Source organism: Gymnogyps californianus, chromosome 1 (assembly GCF_018139145.2).
Source record: "Gymnogyps californianus isolate 813 chromosome 1, ASM1813914v2, whole genome shotgun sequence".
Classification (NCBI taxonomy): domain Eukaryota; kingdom Metazoa; phylum Chordata; class Aves; order Accipitriformes; family Cathartidae; genus Gymnogyps; species Gymnogyps californianus.
Window position 1 is genome coordinate 45,917,777 of NC_059471.1, and position 26,109 is coordinate 45,943,885.

General features: G+C 38.1%; 1 protein-coding gene across 1 annotated transcript in view; it reads left to right on the forward strand.

Annotated features, from left to right (window-relative positions):
* LMO7 (LIM domain 7) overlaps window positions 1-26,109 on the forward strand; it is a 133,162-nt gene that overhangs the window by 90,328 nt on the left and 16,725 nt on the right. The window contains exons 9-21 of the mRNA XM_050900323.1: window positions 99-389; window positions 1,309-2,025; window positions 3,557-3,586; window positions 5,910-6,027; window positions 7,200-7,342; window positions 8,663-9,095; window positions 9,866-10,195; window positions 13,176-13,290; window positions 19,621-19,782; window positions 21,165-21,349; window positions 22,027-22,087; window positions 23,604-23,660; window positions 25,788-25,813. Coding sequence (XP_050756280.1) covers window positions 99-389; window positions 1,309-2,025; window positions 3,557-3,586; window positions 5,910-6,027; window positions 7,200-7,342; window positions 8,663-9,095; window positions 9,866-10,195; window positions 13,176-13,290; window positions 19,621-19,782; window positions 21,165-21,349; window positions 22,027-22,087; window positions 23,604-23,660; window positions 25,788-25,813 — 2,668 coding nt within the window. The remainder of the gene's footprint in view (window positions 1-98; window positions 390-1,308; window positions 2,026-3,556; window positions 3,587-5,909; window positions 6,028-7,199; window positions 7,343-8,662; window positions 9,096-9,865; window positions 10,196-13,175; window positions 13,291-19,620; window positions 19,783-21,164; window positions 21,350-22,026; window positions 22,088-23,603; window positions 23,661-25,787; window positions 25,814-26,109) is intronic.

Genomic DNA, 26,109 nt, shown 5'->3' on the forward strand with positions numbered 1-26,109 from the left:
TCACAAGGTTGAACTCCTGAGCCAAAAAGCATGTCTTTTTGCATTCTTTATGTCAAGTTGCTCCTAAAATATCTTAACTGATTGGGTATTTTGAACAGTAACCAGAGGAGGCAGAGGCAGTTGGATACTAAAGAGGAAAACAAACCAAGAGTTAACATTCCTTCAGAATTATCTGGGTATTTTGATGAGGACGAGGAAGAAGAAATAGGCATCCCAAACATTGAAAAAGATGATCTCTATTTTCGCAAGCTAAGTTCTTCAGCGGGAAATACAGTTGTTGCTTTTGACAAATTTCTTCCTAAGTTTTGGACTCCAGAAGAAGAATTGCTATGGAAAAAAATCAGGAAATCCTCTTTCAAACCCTGGTATAAAGAGATTCAAGGGTTCAGGTGCGTTTTCATGCATGCCCCTGTTTCTCTCCTGTGTGCAAAACCTATAAATAAAGTGTATTTGTATGACTTTATTTTTATTTTTTATTTTTATTTCCAGTGTAGCAGCAGGATCTGTTTTCTCTTTTTTTTTGAGAAAATAATTGAAATATTGTTTTCATTACACTGTTGCACTGTTGCCACTGTGCATTTTACTCAATGAGTACACTTCGTGTTTTTTTTTCTTTCCCTCTGCTCATTCTTTGTGCTGCTGCACAGTAGAAAGAAATCAGATTCCAAGGATGAGGAATTTGCTTATAAACAAAGCTCTGCCATTGTTGCTAATCAAGCAAGACCAAGTTTTGACTGGAACAGCAGTTGCAGAAGGGATCAGAACTATAAGCCAGCTGCTGAATATATGGGAAGCTCATTGTCACAGATTGCAGAAGGAAAAATCTTGGAGGCTTCTGATCAGCCCAGGTTGATACTACTGCATGAGCTGTACTCTTGCTGCATCAAAAAGAAATAGCTGGATATGCAACAGCTAAATGAAATTAAACCACGTCCTGTGATGTCACGCTTTTTTGGTTATTACTATTTTGGTTTTGTTTATTTTTTTTTTTTTTTTTAAATGTAGCCGTAAGTTGCTGGTCTTCTGAAACACGTAAATGCAAAAGCGTAACATGCTGCATAGGTTACTAGCTTTGTGTGTGAGCATGTAAGCGTGCTGTTTCTGAGCAGGTCAGTATGCCGTGATACCTTTACGCTGGTTGACGTGTGCTGTGCTATGGTTAGTGGTGGTGAATGCCAAGTGGTGTAGTTGTACTGCTTGGGATACTGCAAGTCTAAACCAAATGTATCTCACAATACATTGTGATCTGCTTGTCTCTTGCTAGTTAATGATATTTTTACTTCCCTCCTTTTGTTTTATATGCTTCAGTCAGTTTTCGTTACTTCAGGCCCTGCAAAAATACTCTGACTACTTGTCTTCTGAAACGAAGACCAAAATTGATCCTACTTCTGGCCCTAGGCTCATAAAATGTAGAAAGAATATTTCGTTTGTACCAGGAGGCAAGCAAGGAGATGAGGAAAATGGATATCTGTATCCAGATTTAGAAAACGATGACTTGTTTGTTCGGAAAACTGGGGCTTTCCATGTGAATCAAGTTGTTCTCCAAGACCCCCGGTATTTAAAAAAATTCTCTGAGCAGGAGCCTCCCCTAGAGGGTGAGATAATTCTGCAACCCAGAGAGGGCCAACCTGTGATTCCAGATTTGGAAAAGGATGACATGATTTTACGTAAAGTCCTCTCTCAGAAAAAAGAGGTGCCTTTATCGGGCGCTCCAGACAAGTATCACCCAGCACTCTTTCCTGATCCGTGGAGTCTTCCAGAGGAGATCCGGTCCAAATTTCTGTGTTTGCTTGAAAAAAACACGACACCGGAGGAAAGAAAGAGCAACGGCAGAGTGCTGTCGCCATCTTCCCGCCATAAGAAGGACGATATGCTGACCCGCAAGATTGAATCTTGGAAGGTGGGAAGCAACGTCCAGCCAGTAAATTTCATCCCAGGTCCGTGCAGTGAAGACGACTGGAAGAAGTGGGAAGCCATCAGGGAGGCCAGCAAAGTTAGACACAAGAAACGGCAGATGGTGGAGAGGTCAGGTTGTGTCCTGCACGGATTGAGCTTGAGTGCACTGAACTTTCCATTCAGAAAAGTATCGTCTTGTGCTGAACCATTCGTAGAGTGCCAATCTGCTATTTGTTCGTGGCGTCCTGGACAAGCTTTTTATTTGCTTTGAATAGAAGCTCATGACTGCAATACCATATTTTCAACAAAAAAATTACAATGTTTTCTAGTTTTAGGCTGCTATTTTAGAGAAAATATGTTATCATTCCTTCAGGCTCAAAGTTCTGCATAAGTTTCTTTCCATGTTTGAACAGGAATAGTGATTATTCAAAAGACTGTGGAGGCTAGAAATATTTCCTTTTTTCCCCTGGTATAATTGGTAAAAACATGTCTGAAACACATGAATGCTTTAACGACAAATTCTGGAAATGAGCATTCTGATATTCTTGCTTGCACCTAAGTTTGAAAATGCTTGTAAACTCTCCTGCCACAGTTTTGAGACGATTAGATGAGGTGAAAAAAAAAAAAAAAATTAGTGTTGTTTTGCCCACCCAAAGTTACGGTGCATGCAAGTTGTGTGTCCATGTAATATTAAATTCCACTGTGACATGTTTTATTCTGCCAGTATTTTTCCCCTGCTTTCATACAGTCCTGATTAATACTTTCCCCTAATCCTTTCCTGATATACTCAAAATTTCTCTTCTCTGACTGAATACTGTTTTTAACTACTTCCTAGATCTCCTTTGGATTTTGTCCTTACTGGGGGAGAGTGGGGTTCCCAATGTTTCCTTACGTCTGAAAATACGGCATTGCAAGTTGCAGTTCTCCCAGCTGTGCATCATTACTTTGTGACTAAGACAATTCCATGTTCCAGTTGATACTTTGATGTTGCTACATTTAATTTTTAAGCTTAATACTGTTAACAAAGTGTGAGCTTCACTGAGGAATATTTCTGAAGTGCTTGAAAATATTTCACATTTTAAGAATTCATTCAATAGAATAAAATACTCATATTCAAGAATACTAAAAATCCTCTTGAATCACACTGGATTAATTTTGTTCTCCACTTAATGTGCTAAACTTCTATATAGGGCCTTTTATTCTTATCCATTCTAAGTATTAGTTTCATTTAGTATCAGAAATCATTGAAGTAACAAGGAAACAGCCTCTGTAAGCCAGGCTTCTTGTTGGGACTCAAGCTGACATTAATTTTCATTTCTTGAAATGAGTATCTTTTGAGCATTATGCTGTTCAGCAGCACTGGAATAGATGGTGCAGAATTAATACAAGGCTCTGTTCATGCAGTTTTGCTAAATCGGAAGCGTTGGAAACTTGCAGGCCACCTTGTTCTGTCAGTTTTCTGCCTGACTTACACATCATGCAAGTCCTGATGTGTTTTTTGACTAGTGTCAGATCTCCAATGTGCTATTCCATGCTGGCTGGTCCTCAAGCTTTTGGTTTCCCCTTCACTTTAGTGAGAGTGCTGGTGTACTGATGGTGTTAACGTTGTTATGAATATCAAGACACTGAATCTTTTCTTTTTTGGTTTCTGATTTCTCAGACTGTTTCAAAAGCTTTCTGATGAGCAAGGGTAAGTTTTATAAAAGCTTCAAAGATCATAATGCTATTTTTGCCTCTTGTTTAAATTTTTGTGCATGCACAGTAGCTAAAAACTCATGCTGAAAGCAACTTGTGCATGCTGCTTTGTTGTTCTGTGCTTAGGCAATTTATGTAACGAATGTAAGACCAAAAGCTATGCATCTGGCAAAAGTTCTCTCTGGCACCTAGGGTATCCAAGTTGTGGTTATCAGGCATTTTGAAAATCAGCTCTGATATTTTATTCCTGCTGAAGTGAAGTACTTGGTGTTCTGTATTTAAATTAGGCTTTAAAACAGTCAGAAATGTAAAGGAAGATTAGTAAATATTTTGTTTCAGAAGCTGTACAGATAGAATCTGAAAATAATTAATGACATGGTATAATATCATGGGAGTGATGAGCGTTCTGTGGTTATTTTATATACTCCAGGTTATTGAATCCTCAGTAGTAAACTTATTGGTTAGTGCTATATGAACTTAGGCTTTGTTTACGATGTACAGTGACTTAAAGAGAAATATTTTTCCACTTACTGTGTCATGGCATGTTAAGTATTTGGTTTATGCATGGTGTTCTAACTTTTTTTTTAATGTACATTTATTAATTTACTTGTTTATTTTCAACCTGAGGCAAAACCTGGTAAATGACTAAACACTTCCAGAAGAAGCAAGAAATGTTTCAGAAGAAGTTAGATGTTAGGGGAGGGAGACTCAGAAGGCTCAAGTCACTAGTTAGATTTTGAAGTTAAGACTAGAATTGAAACTAACATCCTGTTCCTTGGTATGAATATACCCTTACTTAGGTTATATTGTATTTAGGTCTAGATTTTCCTATTTTGTTGCAGGAAGATACAGAAACTTGAGAGAAGGAAAAGGAAACCCTAGTCATACAAGTTTTCTTGAATGAATCTGGAATGACTTTGATACTTATGTACAGTTTGGTTACCCCAAACCATTTCTACATGTGATATAACTTAACCATAAACAAAAAAGAAGAGAAAAGGAGAGAGAACTGTACAAGAAAAGAGTTTCTGCAGTTGTGACCAGGAGATTTTTCACTAAATTTGGCATCCTTCCCATTCAGAAAATAAACAAGCAAACAGGTATAATGAGTTAATGTCCTAGCCTTTATTTCTAGAGGCCAAAGTCTTATGTTACCAACGAAAGTGAGTTGGGCCTCTTGGGAGAAAGTGAGAGAGTCTGGTTTGTTAGTTCAGAGCTCTCTTGGTATGTAAGAGATTAGAGCAAGGCCTGGTGCTGAATCGGTTTTGGTTTTAACCTGATTTTCCACCGTATCAGAGAAGTGCCACATTTTCAAGTCCTGTTAGAACTTGGTTACACCCTTCTGTCACTCAGATTTTGTTTGGATAAATGCAAACAAAAGTATTTTTGAAAAAATAAAAGTAAAATCCAGAAGCCTAGCTTTCCTTTTATATTATAGCATTGAACCTTATGATGAAACACCTGCATTTTGCGTGGTGTCTCAGAGGCTTGTGGTCAGCACTGAGCAGGAGTCCTGTCCTATACCTAAATTAAAAGCCCTGTTATGTTTATCACTGCAGTGTGAAAGAATAAAGGAGAAAATAGCATTGGAGAGAAGGGAAAAAAGCATGAAAGGTGAGCTTTGAGGAATTTAGATTAAAGGGAACTCCTAGTGAGTAGAAGTTCATGGGGGAAACTTGTAGCCGTGTTGAAGAAATTAGTGAAAAGATGGCTGTGTTAACCATCCCGACTTGGATGGAAAGCATCAGGGAGGCTCAGGAAGGAGTAACGCAGGCTAGTGGGGCCCATGATGTGCATGAACTGAGCATTTAGCAGTGAATTACTTTTATCTTTTAGAAACATGCATCAATAACTGACTTGATTTTATGATTAGCCTAAGGAAGGAAAGAACGGGAGGTGATTCTGGGACTGTTACTGGAGAGAAGAAGTGAAAGGATGGGAATTTGGACTCAAGGAGGGGGGATGCCTTTTAGGTCAAAGAAAGGAGCAAGGTCAATAAAGCGAGTAACAAGTTTAAACAGAAGTAACAGTTGGGTACAAGGAGCTCAATGTGAATGATCAGCATGGAGCTGCTACAGAGCTGCTTATTCCCTTAACCTGATTTTATTTGCTCAAATGTGCAACTACTGACTTGAGTGCTGGCACTAGAGCACGTCCCAGCCTTGCTTGTTCAGCTGCCCGTGTGTTTCCTGCTCTATTCGAAATAACACTCAAGAGCGCTCAGTTGTACTAATATACATCTCTCTCTCTCCTGAAGGTTTCACTTGCATAAATGATGGCTAAGATGTGATAAAGCTCAGTGCTCTTTTTCTTTCTAGGAGTAAATCTTTGAATGATGTTAGTGCAGAGGAGCTGCAGTCATTGCGCAAAATCCGTTACGAAGAGCTACAAAGGATAAAAGAACAGTTACAAGAACAAGATCTAAAGTGGCAAGAAGTAAGTACTCCTTTTCACCTCCTCACGTGTCCTGCTGAAGGGCTGGGTGCTGCCTACCTTCAGTGTCCCTAGAAAACAGTCTTTGGCATGTGTGCAGCAATTTATGGGGCTGTCTTCTAAACTGATCCATCTCATGCAACTACTAGTGGTTTTGGGGATGTCTCTTTAATGCAGAATTGAAATTATTTTATATATCATCATAAGTATCTAATTAATGCTTCAGGATAAGACTTGTGTGTATTGTAATAAAGCCTTCAGACTTGATTCCTGTGGACATAAAGAAAAGTTAGGACACAGTTTCATGTGTTATCTGAAATTCGTGAATACTTTTTTTGTGAAACGATTGGAATGTCTGAGTATTTGATCCTTTGGGAGAAGGGAGGGAAATAATATTTCTTTGTGCAAATTCTTGAGGCTTCTATCCCCTAATGATTCTGTCTTAAATCCAGCTTGTAAACTGATGTGGTAGCTTTGTACAGCATCATAAGGGTATCTGAAGACCTTTTCTTTTTTATTAAAATCTCTGCTTGACAATGATTACCAACAAAAAGCTGAAATAAGAACAGAGCACCAAGCAAGAAGTTCGTAGTTGTTTGTTTAATGCATCTCACCCATCTCAGTTCCAATATTCAGTACTTCTCTTAGCTCAGCTCTGGTATTCATGGAGAATATTGCCAGTTCACATTATGGTTTTACAGAAATGAAGAAAATATAGAAGTATACGTTTTCAATTTAGAATTTAAGGCATGCTTATTCTCAGGCTCATGTATCAATCTAACATAGTAGTGATTTGGAAAAAAAAATCCCAAACTCCAAAGCCTACAACAAAGAAATACAGATGGCATTTGCATTAGTTTTCAACTGTGTGTCACTGGGTGAAGTATTCTAGAATTAAATTGAAAATGTTAAGGGGGGAAAAAAGAGCAAAACATGTACTTTTCCACTTGTAGACCAGTAATTACAACTGTTAACTTTGACAGGCAGTGAGCCTGTAACCCTAACTGAAATACGAGAACCCCTTTATCATTTAGGGGGGAAGGTGCATGAAAATATGGCCGTGATGCAGACATGCACATAAAATCAGGGCAGTAGGTAGCATGTGATGGGATGCCTCTGTAGATTTACGAGATCTTGAGAAAATCTGATTGTATACATTCATGTTATTCTTATAGGATCTGGCAAAATGGAAGAATCGTAGAAAGAGCTTCACTTCTGAATTGCAAAAGAAAAAGGAAGAGAGAGAAGAAATAGAAAGGAGAGCCTCTGAGGTGTCTGAAAGGAGTACCAAGTCACTGAAAGAAATGCAGCAGGAGAGGTAATGACCCTAATGGGAGTATTATGTTGAAGAACTTAAATCTGAGCATTTTTATTCCCTTGAATTCTTGAGCAGCTTTTACTGGCAAGTTGCAATTGATTCTGCAGAGATCTCAACAACTTTAGTTGCAAATTATAGTGTAGAAATCTAGGCAATTGAAGGGCAGAATATGGTCCGCTAACGCATTGTTTTCTCAGAATGTTAAACAGTTTTGCTCTATAAATGATGTTTTACTCTGCTCTCCATAAATAAATGTATTGAGAAGTCAGTATTTGCATCCACTTTAAAGAGGTTAAAACAATAGTGTTGAACTGGATAATTGCCTTATTTATTCTTGGATCAGCTTAACTATTTCTCTTTCCTCTACCACTGCATTTGCTACTCTTTCAGCCACTGTGGATAAATACAGCTAGAATTTTAATGTATATCACAGAGCTGTAAACTTTTACTCGATTTCCCTTCTATTCCCAATTGTTCCTCTGGGTATTTACAGAACAAGATTCTCTCCGAAGAGTAAAATGTGTAAACTGAGTAGCACAGTACCATTTCTACTGGCGACAGTCCTCTTTTTTTTTTTTTTTTTTTTTTTTATGCATGTATAACTGAGGTGAAGGGAATATGCACATGGCATGTATTCATAAATGAAACTTAAATAAGTCTTAAAACAGAATGTTTCTGTATTTTTTTTACTTATTTGTGAGGACAAAAATTAGTCTCTTGAATAAAAATACAGATGCTAATTGTATGGAATGTCCAGTATTGTCAGAATCTTAAAAACGATGTGGTAAAGACTATCTCTGTGGTGGTTGTTCCTTTATGACAAAGGAATGAATAGCAGAAAAAAAAACCAATGTGAACTTCAGGACACCATCTTATTTTGTTAATCTGAAGTTCAGTATAGCGTTTTCATAGAGCAGAGACATCAGCAGAGCTATACAGCTCAGGCCGTGTTATGGGACTACCTTCTTCCCATTCTTTCCTCAATAAAATCTGAATTTCTGAGGATCTGTAACTTGAATAGCAATATAATTTTTTTGGCAAAGAGATTTCTGTCATGGTGGCAACCTGATAATGTGACAGTAGTATGCCTGAGTGTTATGGGAGTGTTGAAATGGGGAGGAGGGGGAAGAAGGTAGATGTAAAAGTATATTAAAATACTAATGTTTTTAAATGATGCCATTCATTTTCATTTACTGGAGATGTGTTTCTTGGTTTATGCTCTGCTTTGAACATTCAGTAGTCGAAAGACTTAGGGCCCGCCTGTTTGTCAGGTCACTTAGTCTGGTATTTTAATGTGCTCTGTCCCCGTAGGGAGGACAGAGATCAAGATTCCTACAGGCAGCGAAAACATGAACGCAGATGGACATATTCACTGAATGATGACGTGTTTAGTGAAGAAAAAGCACCTTCCACACGGTCAGCAGCAAAAGATTACCTTTTGGAAGAAGATACCTCCTACAGCGCTAAGGACAGCAAAAGTGTGTATGCCGCACAACCGCGTAAGGAGAACCTGCTGGAGAGCTCGGCCGCTCGTGAAGCTCCCGCTCCACGAAAGAGCCTGGCAGAGGAGCAGAGCTCGGCTCTTTTGTCTGCCCGCTACTCGGTGAATGCTCAAACTGGGTCAGCTCAGGTTTCAGCTTCACTCCCGAGAAGTTACCAGAAAACTGATACCTCTAGGTTAACATCTGTGGTTACACCAAGACCTTTTGGTGTCCACTCAAGAGGAATCTCGTCACTTCCACGGTCGTTCACGGTAAAATTCCGCTTCATTCCCGAAGTTTGTAAATACTGGGGTCTTGGACAGCTAGGGGAACAGTAGAGTTTTAACATTCGTTGTCTTTTAAAAAATCATCTGCTATTTGATGAAGGGTGTGTTAATAGAGCAGGCAATTCTGTCATGGCTTTAGATGTTTACTCATGTTTCTGTACTTAAAGGCACTCCTAGAAATAAGGCTGATAAATATATTTGGTAGAATAATCTTTTTATTACTTGTAGTAAGTCTCCTTAGTGTTCCTTATCAAAAAACCTGCCTTCACTGGGTGTAATTGTCTGAAGCTAAGTTAACGTAATTAAGTGTTTAAGACAAATTTTTCAGGTGATATAAGTTTCCTCTGCTCTTCTGACTTTGTTGAAATTGAAATTTTATGCTAGCCTAAAATTTGCCTGCTCAGTAAAGCACTGAAACACAGAAATTTATTCCACCCCCAGCCCCCATTTACTGTCTTTTTTCATAGCTTTTTCCTAAATCCCTATTTGTCTCAATTTAAAAAATGGTAAGAATGCAAATCATTCTAAGCAGATGATTTTAACAAGTTTATCTTAAAAAGTCTGGACTATTTATTCTGCAAGCACTTCAAGAGAAGAAATATGTTGCTCTTCTTTAAAGTGGGTAATTGGTAATGGGTACAGTAAGCAGAATTTGCATGAAAGGGAGAGGGGTTTTTTTTAAATATTTAGATTGCTGAAAGATTAGGGATTTTTTTTTAAAGCACGTATTTACCAAACTGTCACTTTTGTCCTAGATGGATGATACCCAGAAATACAACGGAGAAGTAGAAAAAACTAAAAGAACTCAAACTTTGTTCACTAGCAGTTCGTTTTCACAACCAGACTCTGCACACCCTCTCTCCGCTAGTGCATTCAGAAGCAGAGGTGAGGAGGAGGAGGAGGAGGAAAAAGAAGGTGTTCAGTCAACACCTCTTCCTAGTTTGGCATTACCTGTAAAATCCCAAGACCAAGATGCTGCAAGCAGTATTCTTAAACCAGAGTATTGCTCTCCTCCTGATTCTCTTTCACTTGCATCTTCTGCAGAAAATGTGAGTCTGCCAGAGCCTGAGGATTCAAAATCCCTGGTAAGTGTGGAAATAATGTGATTACTTAGTGTAACTGAATGCTACAGCAGAGTAAAAGGAAAAATAAATAAAATTACGTCTAATGCAAATGTTTTTTGGTAGTAAGAAAACAGCTCAGAGAACTACTATTTCCTTTGCTTTAATTGAGGGGAAAGAGAATATTTGGAAAGAAAACAATTGGTTCTTTTGCTACATTTTTCCCCTACCCTTACATATGCTGTGCTTAATTTTATTTCTCATTTTAATTCAAAATAGTTATTCTAAATATTGTTTGATGCTTGTTGTTATTCTCCAAATTAGCACATTGTGCGCACAATCAGGTATGTCAGTTAGACGAATGATCTGAGCTGCTGTAGCATTCATTTGCACTTTTAAACTGGTGGTGGAAAATAAAGATCAGCTTTTCAAAGGCTAGCCTTAAACATTAGTATCATACTGTCCTTTTTTCCATCTGTTGTGGCTTCAGCCCCCCCCTTTTTTTTTAAATATTTACTTGAAATTAATCTAATTAATGTTCACATTAATGAATTTTAAAGCAAATCACCATCTCTTTGTGTATGTGCTTATCTAAGAGTTGGGTCTTTCAGTGGTTTTTTTGGAATATGTATCTTCAAGTGCTGTTTCCTCTAATTGATCGCATGTTTCACGTGTAAAATATGACCAGCAATAGCTTTAATTGTCGATACCTTTCTGTGATATCTAATGATGTGGTTCATACCCCTTGACAAATTAGAGATGAATTCTTTGCATTCCTGATGCTGCTGTAAAAGTTAATTGTGCCAGTTGCTTGGGTGAGAATCATAAGACCTTGGATGCTGATTTATGAAATCACTTCCCACACCAGCTTTTTATGTAAATTCAGTCACTTTGAACCATTCTTCTTCCTAATCACTTATGGAAAAGGAACGCCTTTCAGTTTAATACTCCTGATACCCCTTGGCCATTGCAATGAAATTACCGTAATTTTTTGAAACTGTGATTGTTGTATAAGGAAAGAGATCATGATCCCTTTTTTTTTTTTTCCCCTGTGTTGTAGCAAAAACAGGCAGAGGAATTGCTGTTCTAATCGGTGAAAACATAGATTAGATATGGGTTCTTTGTATCACTTTAAGCGAGCCAAATGAGAACAAAATGTACTGGGTCCATATTTATTTTTTTTCCTGTCATTAGTCACAAGATTATAAATTGTCCTTCCTGCAAATGAGTAATTTGGGGTTTTAAATAAAAAATGAAAAAAAAAAAAAAAAAAAAAAAAAAGCTTGTGTTGTGCCTCAAACAAGCTATAACTTAAGGGAATGCAAGTTCTATTTGGCATGTTTGTAAATCATTGCCAGAGTTGGGAGACTGATATAGTTCACTAGTCATCAGGGCAATAACACCAGGTTTGTGGAGTACTAAGTGTTTTGGAGATGACCTCTCCAAATGATGAAGTTCAGTGTACAAAGTCGCATTACTCCTCTGACAAGAGGTAGGTTTGAAGAAGAGCTGGGTTGGAATGGTGGATATAAAAATAACAACAACAGTAATTTCCAGGAACACGCTCCAAGTCAAAAACTTTATATGTGCTCTAGCCCAGTGTGCTAACCTGTCTATTAGTAGATTCACTTTTAATGTACTGTTACTCACCTAAGGACTTGGGTTGTATGGGAGCATTTGCAAGCTAGTTAGCTGTGTTTTTGAAGAAAGGACTTAATTTCTACCCTGGGCTGTAACAGGGAGTGTTTTGCCAGGAACATTCCTGTAACACGAGGCAAAACCTCAGGATGTTGCCTTGCAATGTTGTTGTCTTTCGCACCCAGCGGTCGGGTACTGCTGAAGCCTCGTCTGGCTGTGTCCCGCCTGGAGACTCTGGCTAACTACATCTGCTGGTGCAGTGCTCCCTGCAGCTGCCTGTTGCATCCTACCAACACAGGAGCTTTGGGGAACTGCCTTACATACCTAGACTTCTAAATATTTTAAGTTAGGGAAAATGAATCCCACCCTTCAGGGAGGCTGGTTCACTAGGCAACTAAAATGTAGGCATACATTTAATGCATGCATATAGGCATGCGGGGTTTCCTCCGTGCATACTTTGCTGGAATATGTCTATTTTAACAGTGTTTGACAGAAAAAGTCTAAAGTATTTTTTTTTCCTTTTAGAACAATGTCAGTTCTATAATAATGAAGTGAATAGCATGCATTTGGGTATTTTAATTGTTTTTTAATGAGCTCACATTAAAATGTTAATGTATGCAACACATGTTCATAATATATTGTGGGATTGAAAGCACATGTTCCAAAATATTTTCCCAATCAAATATTTCTGTAGTTTAAAATGGTAATGTTGGGTTTTCATTCAGATTTTAAAAGCATCTTGAAAGTCCACTAGAATAGAAGATCTGGATTCTAGCTAATTCTGGAATTAGTTTTATTATCTAAGGCCTCCATTACGAAATCCATAGCAAGCTAGTAGTATTTCACACAAAATTAAAAAGATGATTGTTCACCCAAGTAAATCTAACTGCAGCATTGAGCTTAAAGGAAACGGATGATGCCCACTGTAGGAGGTGCAAGAAAAAAATACAATGAATTACTGTTATCTGGCTTTTTTACATCTCTCTCACATTTGACTGATGCTCTCTCAGGAGGCAGTGCGTTCCACAAATTTGCAAGGCTATCCATGAAGACCCATTTAGGGTTTTAGTTTTCTCAAATTTCTTACATTTTGTAGCATCGTGTTAGGAAACATTTAAAATAAGAGAAATGCACAGCTAAATATATGTGTAGAGAAAATACAAATGTAAACTGATAACATAACATGTTTGAATAAAACCCAAATTAGTTACTTAACTGCCTTCAATGCTGTTTCCTTTGTCTATGATGCTAATAATAGATGATTAAAGTGCACGTTGTGAGCAGCCTCACTTATTTAGAGGATAAACTTTCCTTCATTTAGATTCCTGTGATACCAGATACTGTAGTGTCATGTTTTATTTTTCAGGAACAGTACAGTGAAATGAGAATCAGTATAAACCAGAGACCTGGCCACAGTCGCAGCTTTGGGTTTACAACAAATTGGAGTTCTTCAGGGGCCTTTGTACAGGCAGTTGAAGAAGGTAAATGTGTATTAACTGTACAAATTTTTGTTCTTGTGTTTAGTTTACAGAGGCTTCTAAATTAAGGCATTCGCTGTTAAGAATGTTGCAAATATTTAAAAAAACTCAGGTGGAGAATTGAAAAATGAATATTTAGTTTGCTAATGTATTTCTGTGAGACCTCATCTCTTGAAACAGGTTGAATTCAGAAATATCAAAAACGTGTTTTCCTAATCAAGGACAATTCTATAACCACTGAAAAGGCATAAACATGTTCACTCAAACATTCACCAAGCCCCTTACAGAACAGTAGTGAGGGGCACATACAGACTTTTAATACCCAGATGGTTCCTTTCAGCCAAGTTTAAAAGATTTCACTTCATATGGTTTTTAAACATACGTGGAGGAAACTTAGTTAGCAGTTAATATTTTTATTTTAACTTTACCTTTCTCAGTCATGTTGAATTTTGGAGACAATTAATATCTTTTAGCAGTTGCAACTTCTAAATCGATTTCCAGTGCAGTTTTTTTTCAGATGTGTTAATACTGAGGAAAGGCAAACATTACAAAGCTTTAGTACAATACAATACAAGCTTTAGTAGTCTTCTGCAGAGAACAAGCTCAGTTTTCTTAATTAAAGAAACCAACAAAACAACAAAAACCCAGGCAAATTGCATGTAAGGCTTGTTTTCTGAACAGTGATCTTTCCCCTTGCCAGTAATACTTGAGGAATATTTAATTGTGCCCTTTCCTCCAGCTAACACAAAATCATCCAGAGAAAGGAGAAATAACTGGAAACGTCTCATTTAGTTAGCCCTTCATTATGCTTTCCAGAGAGGAAAAGAATACCATTTAACAGTACTTACTGAGCAGCCTTGTTGGTTTTTTTTTTTCCCCCCTTTTCCTTTTTTTTTCCTTTTCATGTGAAAGTCAATTTTTAGACCTCTCTTCACTATAGCTGGGTACTTCTCATAATTAGATTGTAACTGTTAATAATCACTTTGCATGAAGAATAACTTTCCATTTGCTTTCCCTGCTGCTAGGCTTCTGGTTTAATTTTGTTATTTGGAGAGGCAGAGGACTGTCTCTTTGTACTGCCAACTGTGAATGAGAAACCTGAGGGTAGTGAATGTTCCTGCTGGTCATTCACAAAGGTCCAAGTGAGCTCTATCCCCACCTCTGTAGGCTAGGAGAAGATAAAGGCCTTGTGGCTGTTATCTTGGTTATGCTTTATTAGCATTCTCACAAGGAAGGGTGCAAAGTATAAAGACTGAGTGGAGCATGGACTGCATCTTGGTGTTCTCGTTTATAGCATGTGTTCAACATCTTTTTTTCAACAACTGACTCGTGTTGTATCCTTGTTCGATAGCTGTAGCTTCCTTTAAATGAACAAAGGATGAAAGAGGTGGACAGCCCATTGAAAGAGTAAGGTGTGCTTTCAGCTGGGCACTACTGAATGTCACGTTTCCTATTTTTAAGGATAAGTCATGGGATAATTCAGGTTGGAAAGGACCTTGGAAGATCACCTAGAGCAAACCCCTGCTCAAAAAAGTGTCAAGACTTAATTCAGACTAGGTTGCCTAAGGCCTTACCCAGGTGGGTCTGAAACCCTCCAAGGATGGAGACTGCACAGCCTGTCTAGGCAGTGTGCTCCAATGGATAATTATCCTCACAGAGAAAATTTTTCCCGTATATCCAGTCAGACCATCCTTTGTCTTAGTTTATAACCAATGTGCTGTGTTCTCCTGCCATGAATTTCAATAAAGAGCAGGCTTTCCCTTCTCGGTGACCTCCCTGTAGGTACTGGGGTTGGGAGGACTGCTGTTAGGTCCCCCTGCAGCCTCTCTTCTCCAGGCTGAACAAACCTTGTTCCTCACAGGGCAAGTGGTCCAATCCCAATGATCCCAGTGGCCTCCTGTGAACTTGCCCCAGTTTATTGGCATCTCTCTTACAGTGGGACACCAAAACTGGATGCAATATTGTCGATGTGGCATAACAACTGCTGAGTGAATGGGATAGTCACTTTCCTTGATCGTGCAGGCATTCATATGACCCCGGATATTGATAGCCCCCACCACTGCCAGGGCCTGCTGCTGCCTCACATTCAGCCAAGAGTCCACCAGGACCCCTCCAGCCCATCAGCCCCTAACCTGTACCATCACTGGGGTTAGTTCGTCCCAGGAGCAAGGCTCTGTATTTGCTTGTGTTGAATGTCAGGTTTCTGCTCTGAACGGCAGCCCTGCCCTCCAGCGTATCAGCCACCTGCTCCCTTTTTGCGTGGTTTGCAAACTTGATGAGGGTGTGTTTTGCCGCCTCCTCTTCCTGGTTATTGGTGAACACGTTAGAGAGGACAGGTCCCAGGATACATCTCTGGGGAGCTCCACTTGTAACCAGCCTCCAGGCTGAGTATGAACCAATAACCGCTACCCATTGAGCCTGACAGCCCAGCCAGTTTTTCACCCATCTGGTCGTTCTGCCCTGTAGACAATACCATCCCAACTTTGATACCAGGATACTGTGGAAGATCATGTCAAAAGCCTTATTAAAGACAATGTGGATGGTATCCACCATTCTCCCTTCATCCACAGAACTAGTAATTTCATCACTGAAGACAACCAGGTTGATCAAGTATGATTTAGGCTTGGCAAATCCATACCAACTGTTCCCAGTCACCTTGTTCTCTTTTGTAAGCCCAGAAATAACTTCCAGGAAGATTTTCTCTGATTGTCTTAACATACTTGTTATCCTAACTAGCTATATGATTTTCTTCAGGTGATAACTTGCATTTATCTTTTTACTACTTATAAATGACTCTGTATTCTACATATGCTTTTCCTTCAAAAAATGGGTAAGAAAACTACTTGGCAAGCAAAATTAACTTCTTATAAGTGTTCTCAAAAAACTTAATTATAGTTAAGCTTGTAACACATGTTTCGGTGAGGCCCATTTACTACTTATAAAAGAAGATAATGCTCATTTTTTACTGGAATTTTCAACCTTTACACTAAAAATTAGGTAAACAGAAAGCCTTAAAGTCATTAATCTAGACATTGTTCTGCCAGCTTCCCCACTACCATATAATCTTTATTGTTTCAGTCCTTTTCCTTTCACCTACCCTACTTGCAATCATTTTTTTGAGATGATGTTGATGTAGGAGTGCACAGATCTGTGGTCAGACGCTTGCAGGCATGTAGGACAAAGTAAATTTGTCCCACTTCCTTCAAGTTTTAATTATTTTGTGTGACTGAGCTAGCATTTATCTGTTGTAGTAACAACAGATGGGGTAGGTTAGAGATAACTAAATACGTATGGAAAATGAGTGAGTATTTGGTTGGTTTTGTTTTCATTGGGGGATAGTAAGAAAGAAAAATCCTTTACCTTCAAGGAAACTTATGAAAAACAGAAATACATGTTTTATGTAATGTAAACTAAATCCTCTACAGTGGTATAAAGAAATTATCAGTAAATCCTGTAGTCTTGGAGGAGCTGGACAGAGAAAGACAACTGGTACCATACAACTTGCAGCACCTGAATTGCCAGCTAATCTCTGTAGGCTTCTCTGGAGGTGAATAAAAGCAGAAACCCAATATAGGAGCTCTGGTTGCACTCTTGAGAAGCCCTTCTATTCACAGGCTGTAGAGGCAGTAGAGGAAGAGCAGCTGGCAAAGTTACATGCCAAAAATTGAGCAGTGTAAGTTGTCCTGGCTGTGGTAGGTCTACACGTGCAATCTAGAGACCGCTGCTATTCATTCAAATCTGTATGGTTAAGGTATGGTCTGGATGTGTTTTTCTGCTGATATTATAGGAGGAACCATGCAATCTTAAATTCCGTTCCTTTCCTAAAACCTGAATTGGTAACCCACTTTTCCCCTCACGTGCTTACCATAACTGAGCTGAGGTATACTGTTCTCACCTCTGAGCTGGGTCTCATCCCAGTCAAATTATCTGAGTAGAATGAACACCACCTTTTTTGGTTCCTAGGGCTTGTTCTGTCACAACAGAAAACAGGGAAATTACCAGTTCTGATGACTCTCCTTGAGCCTAAAGCACTCCCTAAACCATGAGCATAAAGTTCAGTCTACATGTGGTCAAACTATATGGTACTAAAGATGTTAAATTTTGAAATCAGACACAATTCCAAATGTTATATGACATTGTTGAAAATAGTAACTTCAGTGGTAGTATCTTTCATAGTATCCTTAATAGTACCTTTAATTAATAGATTTGAAAATCTATTAATTCTTTAACATCATCTTGGCTCTAAGGAGATGCACTTTTTTCCCAGTTTAACTGTTGCCTGTGTTTTCTTCCTCCAAATGAAACCCCTACACTTTCTTCAATAATAATGTTTAAAAGTAATTGGTGTCTTTTGAAAATTTTACTGATCGCTGCTAATGGAGTTTTTAGTCCATACATTAAGAAGAATGCAGAAAAACGGAATATGGAGCTATGCTCTTCCAACATAGTAGTTAGTGTTGGGGGGTTTTTGTGAACTATGATAGATCACTGGTTGGTGCAGTATTAGGAAGCATAGCATTTCTTCATTTCTTAACTTCCTTGGGTGCCAGGAATATTAAAAGCTATCTGAATCCTTAGATCCAGACTTCTAGCAGCATTTTACTAGTGAGTCAGAAGAAGGTCACGATGAAGCATATGGTGTCTAAATTCTTCTGTCATGCTTGTCCACATTTGTTTCTGATAATGTAATATAGCATTGTTCTTGGTATATTTTAAATAAGATGTGTAGATTTCACTAGTTACTTCGGAAAACGCTCCCATTGTGTAATTCAAATTTGTTTTATTTCATTGACATGAGGATTTATCGTGCAATCTTTAACTACATTTTCACTTAGCTTTTCCCTTTTCTATTCTGCTAAGGGAATAATTGTTAATGGAAGAACCATTCAGATGTAATTCATAAAATCTTACTTAGATAAGTCTGAGTTTCTCAGCTGATCTATTTTCTGAATTAAATAGAATAAAGTTTGTTAACTGGTCCCATATGTTCTCTGTCCTTAGGCTGGTGAGATCACCTGCCAATGTTTAGTAGCAGATGAAAAAGAGTATAAAGTGCAGCCTGTCTTGTAAAGTATCAGTAGAATTCAAAGTCCAAGCTGCAATAAAATTTGCTCTTAATTGACAAAATAAGTAGAATCCAGAGAAGTCTAATGGGACAGCACCCAGCAATATCTTGAGTCCAATTACCAGTCAATTCAGAGCTAACAAACTATTTTAGTGTCATGGTTTAACCCCAGCCAGCAAGCACTGTGCAGCTGCTTCCCTCTCCCCGCTCCCAGTGGGGTGGAGAGGAGGAAAAAAAAAGTAAAACTTGTGGGTTGAGATAAGAACAGTTTAATAACTAAAGTAAAATAAAATACACTACTAACTAAGAATAATAATAATATAATAATAATAATTGTAATGAAAAGGAATATAACCAAAAAAAAAAAAAAAAGAAATAACACCCAAGAAAAGACAAGTGATGCACAATGCAATTGCTCACCACCCACTGACCAATGCCCGAGTAGTGATCTGTGCCTCCCAGCCAACTCACCCCTGTTCATATACTGGGCATGATGTTGTATGGTACGGAATACCCCTTTGGCTAGTTTGGGTCAGCTGCCCTGGCTATGCTCCCTCCCAGCTTCTTGCACACTTGCTTGCTGGCAGAGCATGGGAAACTGAAAAGTCCTTGACTTAAGATAAGCGCTACTTAGCAACAACTAAAACATCAGTGTGTTATCAACATTATTCTCACACTAAATCCAAAACACAGCACTGTACCAGCTACTAAGAAGAAAATTAACTCTATCCCAGCCGAAACCAGGAGACCTAGCAAAGCAGTAAAGCAGCATGTTCTTGTCAGTAGAGCCCAGAAAATGTAAATAAGAATATGAGAAAGCCAGCTTCTACTGGAATTAACAAAGTGGAGGCTGGTTTTTTGGGCAAATAAGAGGATTACGCAAACATTGGCTGAATTTCAGCTAATTGTTAGCTATAGATACTGTGGTGCTGCCTCTCTCTCTCTCACTATCCCAGATGGTAAAGGTGAGTTAGTGAAGGCAGGAGTGGGCCCAGAGGCTGTTTATTAAATGGGCTAGCCAGAATGTGAATGCTTGCAAGTCCAAAAGACTGATGTCCTTTGTCGTTTCCATAAGTTTCAAATTGAAATACTACTTTGATATTGAGTTTACTGAGCTTGTATTCACAGTGCAGTAGATTTTTCAAAGACTTTCTGAATATCCACCAATAAGCATTTCTTTGGGGAAAAAAAATTAATTCAGTCACAACTGTGGTAAAAAATAATTGTGAATGGAGACATAATTTTGTTTTTTTTTCTGTTTTCTGCAGGTAGCCCTGCAGCACTTTGTCAGCTGCATGTAGATGATGAGATCATTGCTATCAACGGCACAAAGGTTTCACGTATGGACTATAGTCAATGGGAAGAAGCCATCGGCAGAGCACTAGAAACTGGAAACCTGGTCATGGATGTCAGACGATATGGAAAGAATGGTGAGTTGTTTTGTCGGGCAGATACAGTATGCTCTGTAAGGCAAATAAGCTTTGTCTCTGCTGTACCTGACAGCTGAGAGTCCTTATTACCCTTACAGTAGTAATGTGTGTCTAAGCTAGTTTGCTAGCATGTCTGTTGCATTTTAACACAACTTGGCTTTTTTTTAACTACTCGTGCATTAGAAATGTCTTGACAAGCAAGTCTACAAAGCATTGAACTACTGACCTCTCTCTTGTGCTCTGGCCTGTTTCTGAGAGGATGCACAGGTAAAAAAGTGTGCAACCACCACACAAGGGAATATAACATTTTTTTCCTGCCATGCCACAAAAGCAAAGAGGGGCTGGTCTCTAGAGGGTAGTAATTTTTAGAGCCTGTCTCCTTCAGTCAGCAGCTCCTCTTTTCGTCAGGGAAGGAGGACCTTGTGTTCCTTTTTTCAGGGGGTGTTTTGGGTGGCGTATGAGCTTTGTGGGTGATGTAGCACCTCTGTGCTATGATTTTGACCATTGACTCAAGTATTGTGATGGTGCAGTCTCTCCAGAATGATACTGCCCGTTCTGGCTAGTGAGGGTTTCCATCCTGGCTGAAGGCCTTGTAGCATCTCTAGACTTGCCATGGGTTTGGTCAGGATACCCTTTCAAAGTCCCGAAAGAATTTTTCCAGAGTTGGAAGTGTGACCAATGAATTCTTTCACATTATGAAGACAAAATGTTCTTTTAGTGGGAAGCTAGGTAGAATAAGTAGCCAGCAAGTGGGGGGAAAAAATAGTGGGGTGGGGAACAGGCAGGAAACAAATCACAACTTATACAGGGCCTAGCACAAATGAAGAGTGAAATTAGTGGAGAACAACTCATTGAATAAATTTTAGGGAGTTGGTGGGAGAAATGATGGAGTCTGAGTGAAGATTATGATTTGTCTTCACCTCATCAGTTTTGCTAGTTTAGTTTAGACTGCCTTTTTTTTTGCCCTCTGTGTGCTTCCTGAGGAGCATGGACGTGAAAATGACACTTCCCTGGATAGTGTATGAGTCAAACTGTACCTTGTGTGAGTAAAGCTGGAAGAATTTTCTCGATCCTTACTAATGCTAATGAAATAGTTTCCAATGAATACTAATTGCTCTGTAATGTTGAGCTGCTATAGTCCATGTTAGCAAAACATCTGGTAAACTTTTACCTGGCTTATGACTAACACTGGCATTTTTGGGGAAGGCGGTCTGCTCATAAAAGCCCTTTTTCCTGTCTTCACAAATTCCACCTGATTTGTGTCTCTCCCTCTTCTGTTATGTGTTTTTTTTGTGTTGTTTTAATGTGTTTTCACTAACTGTTTTTCTGTTCTTTGACATTACTGTCTACCTTAATTTCTTGATCCTCCACATACCAAAAAGATTGGGGCAAAGACCAGCCTTCCCTGCCACATGTAAGGCATAAAATCCTCAATCTCACCAGTATGGCTACCAACATTATAGGTACATCTGAAAATAAATGGATTGATGCAACTTCTGGAGAACAAGTTTCAAATGTTTCCACCATATCAACAAAAAGAGATTTCTCCAGCAGCCTTCGAAGTTCTGTGAGTGTGTTTTTGAAGGGTCGTGCAATTTGGGGGGGAGGAATAAAGTAAAAATGTAACGCCTTGATAGGGGGAGGATGGAGAAAAGACCTTGGAAATCTTATTTTTACCTGTATTGCTTAAGGAGCATATAGGATAGTGCAAATATGGAGATGTAGCTATGTACTTTTTAAGGTAAATAAGATGTATTAAAGACTTGCTACTGTCCATTCATGAGTGGACACTTCTAAGTGATAAGTATTAAAATATTTGCAGACTATGTTTTAACTAAAGTGCATAGAGTGTTTGTTCTTTAGAAAAGACTTTTACCTCCATTATTAGCATAAATGAAAGTTGCAGCCCCAAAGAACAAGCGTATACATGCTTTCAAATTACCTGCAAATAACACCCTGCCTGCCAAGGAGCTGAAATAGGAAGATCTTGGCTTCTGGCATTTTCTTGCAAACTAATGGTTTTTATTTCAGCCACCAATTCACAGCTCGTTATTGATCCCCTCAAATGCCTGCAGTCGTTTTATCATATAATACACTCAGGAAGTTTTAGATGGTTTTGTATCTTTCTGTGGAAAGTGTTCTGAAGGGTTTCATGATATACAGTTCCTGTCAGGGGAGATGTGTAATTGGATAAACTTCCACAAATCTAATGAACCTAAGCCCTATACTTTTTTATTTTTTCAGGACACAGAAACAAAATTGATAAATGGAATGCAAGGAGATCTTGGCTCTAATGAACAAAGAGGTAAACCACTGTGGCTTTTTATCCGCTAATTGTGTGGGTTTGGAACAAGCACAGACACTAAACCTGTAATCATTGCAAGATTTATACAGTGGGCGAAGTGAGACCTTAATGAACTGAAAGCTAGACAGGTATCACAGAGATCTAGTTGCATCCAAACTGGGTGTAGTTTGCTTCCACGACGTGCTAGGCAGTTGGAGAACTGACAACAGAGCAGTGACAAACCCCCCTGTCTCTGCAGTAGTGGTTGTAAATTTACTGTGTGGTAGGGGTGAAAGACAAGGTGGCACACAATGTATTGTAATTGCTATTGCATTGTGCGGAGACTGAGTCAGTATGAGTACTGATTTATTTCACTGCCCAGGAAGAGTGTAAAGAGTATTCAACTTTTTTTCCTTTTTTCTTTTTTTTTTCCTTTTTTCTTTTTTTTTTTTTTTTTTTTTTTTTTTTTTTCCTTTTTTCTTTTTTTTTTTTTTTCTTTTTTTTTTTTTTTTTTTTTTTTTTTTTTTTTTTTTTTTTTTTTTTTTTCCCTTTTTTCTTTTTTTTTCCTTTTTTTCTTTTTTTTTTTTTTTTTTTTTTTTTTTTTTTTTTTTTTTTTTTCCTTTTTTCTTTTTTTTTTTTTTTTTTCCTTTTTTCTTTTTTTTTTTTTTTTTTTTTTTTTTCCTTTTTTCTTTTTTTTTTTTTTTTTTTTTTTTTCCTTTTTTTTTTTTTTTTTTTTTTTTTTTTCCTTTTTTCTTTTTTTTTTTCCTTTTTTCTTTTTTTTTTTTTTTTTTTTTTTTTTTTTTTTTTTTCCTTTTTTTCTTTTTTTTTTTCCTTTCCTTTTTTTGGTTTTTCCCCCCCCTTTTTTTTTTCCTTTTTTTTTCTTTCCTATTTCAGTTGTGAGGTTTTGGGGGTAGTGGTTGTTTTACTATTACTATTTTACTTTTATTCCTGGAGAACAATATTGATGATTCTGGTATGAATAATAATTACTTACGATGCTATGAACAGTTATAGCCTTACTTGATGACAGTGAGAGAAACCAGGTACGTATGCTTCCTAATGGAACAATAATCCTTAAATGGGAAGTTTGTATTTCATTTTATCTTGAATGTACATGGCGATTTATAAAAGAGTTCCCCCCAAGAGATCATTTGCTCTCTGGAGATGCCTTTGTGATGACCTTGAATGGCGATTAGGCTCCTCAATCCAATTTGGCGTATCAGTCGAGGAGGCTTAAATTAGACAGGGAGTATCTAAGTCCAAGTTTGACACTTGTACTGTTTTTATAGTTGGACGTTGTTAGTGATAAAATGAAATACTAATCAGTACATGACGTAACCTACTAAAAACTGTATTTGTTATTATGAAGCATTAGATTTCCTTTGTGTTTCAAGGGCTTTTTATTTTTCTGAAGTGATGTTGCTGTAGATTGGAGATACAACAGAAGTTTCTTATCCAGTGGTGACAGTCATTTAAAAAAAAAAAAAAAAGACAACGCCTCATTGACTTGTTTGTATTCTTTGTATTTTTCAAATAGCATCTGAACCTATTTCTTTGAAAAACTTAAAAAGACGGTCACAATTTTTTGAACAAGGTAAACAAAAGAGCTAACATTTCATGTACTTCCATGAAATTGTTCCTGCTGCACACTCTTCCTAACAAATCTGGTGCTGGGTACTATACCTCTTCAGCATTGTTTGGTGCAGTTACAACAAAGCAACATAACTGATTTCCCTTCTTTCCCCAGGGTCATCAGGTTATTCTTACAATTCATGGGTCTACCTTTGTGGTAATGGGTCTTTGTGTGTTCTCTTATATCTATAGCTGTTTAAATCTCTTCTATGCTGTTCATACTTTTTTTTCACTGGGTACGAGTAAGAAGGATAGCACTCTCTGTTCAGGTTCGCTACTACCTACAAAACAAGAATAACATTGAATATTCCAGCAGAGGCTTAGCACAGATGTCAGAGCTGTTGATAAAAATACTTAACTCTGGATCTGAGTTTATCTTGAGTTGCAGCTCTGTGGAACTAGCATCTAAATTGGTGGAAAAAGGCAGCTGCTGGCTTTCCGCTATGTGATGATGTCACAAGATCCCAAGAAGACCAATATAAATTTTGAATTGAATATGCTAGCTTTCAAAGGCAAAAAATGAGGCACTCAATTTTGGTTTTGTAGGTTGCTTTTTGGTGTTTTGCATGTCACAACTCACTTCCACTAATGTTGTATGTCTAATGCTGTCTTCAGACTATGTATGCCTTGCTGTTTTGCTGTAGCCTGAAAGAGTGAAATTCTGGCCCACTGGAAGCTCAGTGTGGATTTTGCCAGTGATTTTAGGAGGGCCAGGACTTTGCCTTCAGTGGTGGTGGCTTCTGTTTTTTCCAGAAGTGATATGTGAAGTGCCACAGCATAAATCTGTGTTTGTGGTTCTGTTTGCTTTTAAAAACTTCTGCTGCATTGTATCTGCAATATGGTGGTGTTTTGTTGTTGTTTTGTTTATTTTGTTTGTTTGTTTGTTTTTAAAGGCTATGAAGTTTGGTTTTTATTTTAATAAATTTTATAGCAATATTTGAAGTATTTCACTTGTGCTTGAGGGGGAGGAGAAGGGCGTATTTCTAAAGTGTACACTTAGAACACAGTTTTGTTCATTGTAAACTTCTGACACTTTAGCTTTACAATGATATGAAAGATTCTTCTTTCTAAACCCGTACAGGCCAGTATAAGCTTACAGGGGTGAGAGAAGAGGGGAGCAAAGATAGGTGCTGCCTGTGCCTCCCTTTAGCATCTCCTGGCGCAATTGCAGGAGATCAAGTCTGTTTGTCCTATTGTCACTGCGGCTGTTGCAATATGATAATGAAGACCAAATTGTGCATATATAGATTGGACACTGGTCTGTGACTCATTAGATGTCTTTTGTATCCTAAATTTGACCTTTTGTCCACTTCGTGTGGTCATACTTCAGAAAACTGTTGCAACTTGTTGCTTTTATGCATATTTTTTTTTAACTGAAATTTGGACAGCTAAGTAACAAGTAGACTAGCAATGAAAAAAATAGCGGTGATGCTTAGGAAAGGATTATACTTAAATCTGTGCTTCTCCAGATTTTCTTGACTTTTAATATATTAGCGTAATACATGTCTCTAATAATTGTCTTGGCACAAGCTAAAACCAAGCATGATAGCCTCAAAGAGCATAAGGTTTGTGGTGGATGGTGACAGGCTCACCAAATTCAAGTGTGCTTTTGGGAGCAGGAAAGGAGGACAGTTGGAAAGGGGAAATACATGGGTTCGTGGTAGAGAAGTTGCCTGTGGATGTCTGTTGCTCTTAATTCACGTCAAGGGCAGTAGGTGAGTAGCTGCTCTACCCTGGAGCAGCGTTCTGGGTATCGGTCATGCTATACAGTTGGGTTTCACAATAATAATAACAGGAGAGGTGTAGCAAAGAACCTCTGTATTGCCACAGTGGGAGATGTACTGCTATTTCAAGCAATTGCTGATGGCACTTGTAAGCATGTAAAGCTTTTAAATGATTGCACACATTAGTTGAAAGCACCTAATGAATTCTGACCTCAAGTAAGTTCAGTAGGGCAAAATGCAAGCATGGCTTACTAAGGAAGCAAAAATTAGTCCGAAGCTCGGACTTTCCACATTTACACAAGTCTTGCAGTAGTGAGTATGTATGGTTCTAATGATTTCTGGTTTTTGCCTTCCAAATCTCACAGGAGGCCCAGAGCCTGCAATGCCTGATGTAAGTACTACTTACAAACTGCTAATTAGTTGTATAATCCTGGGCTTTTTGAGAAGCCCACTGCTTTCAATTGCTTTTTATACTGCTTTAAAATTGTGATCAAATCTGAGAGTACTGACTAAGACTTTCTAATGTGTAATGGAATGGTTGCTTTCTGTCCCTTTGAATAAAAGGCTAATTTAGGTCCTTGTCGCTATAAAGCTGTAGTGTTTGTAATGGCTTTTATTTCTCACTTTAAAAAATGCATTTTAAAATGTAGAGTGTCGATTATATGGAAGAAGATAATATTTCATTTC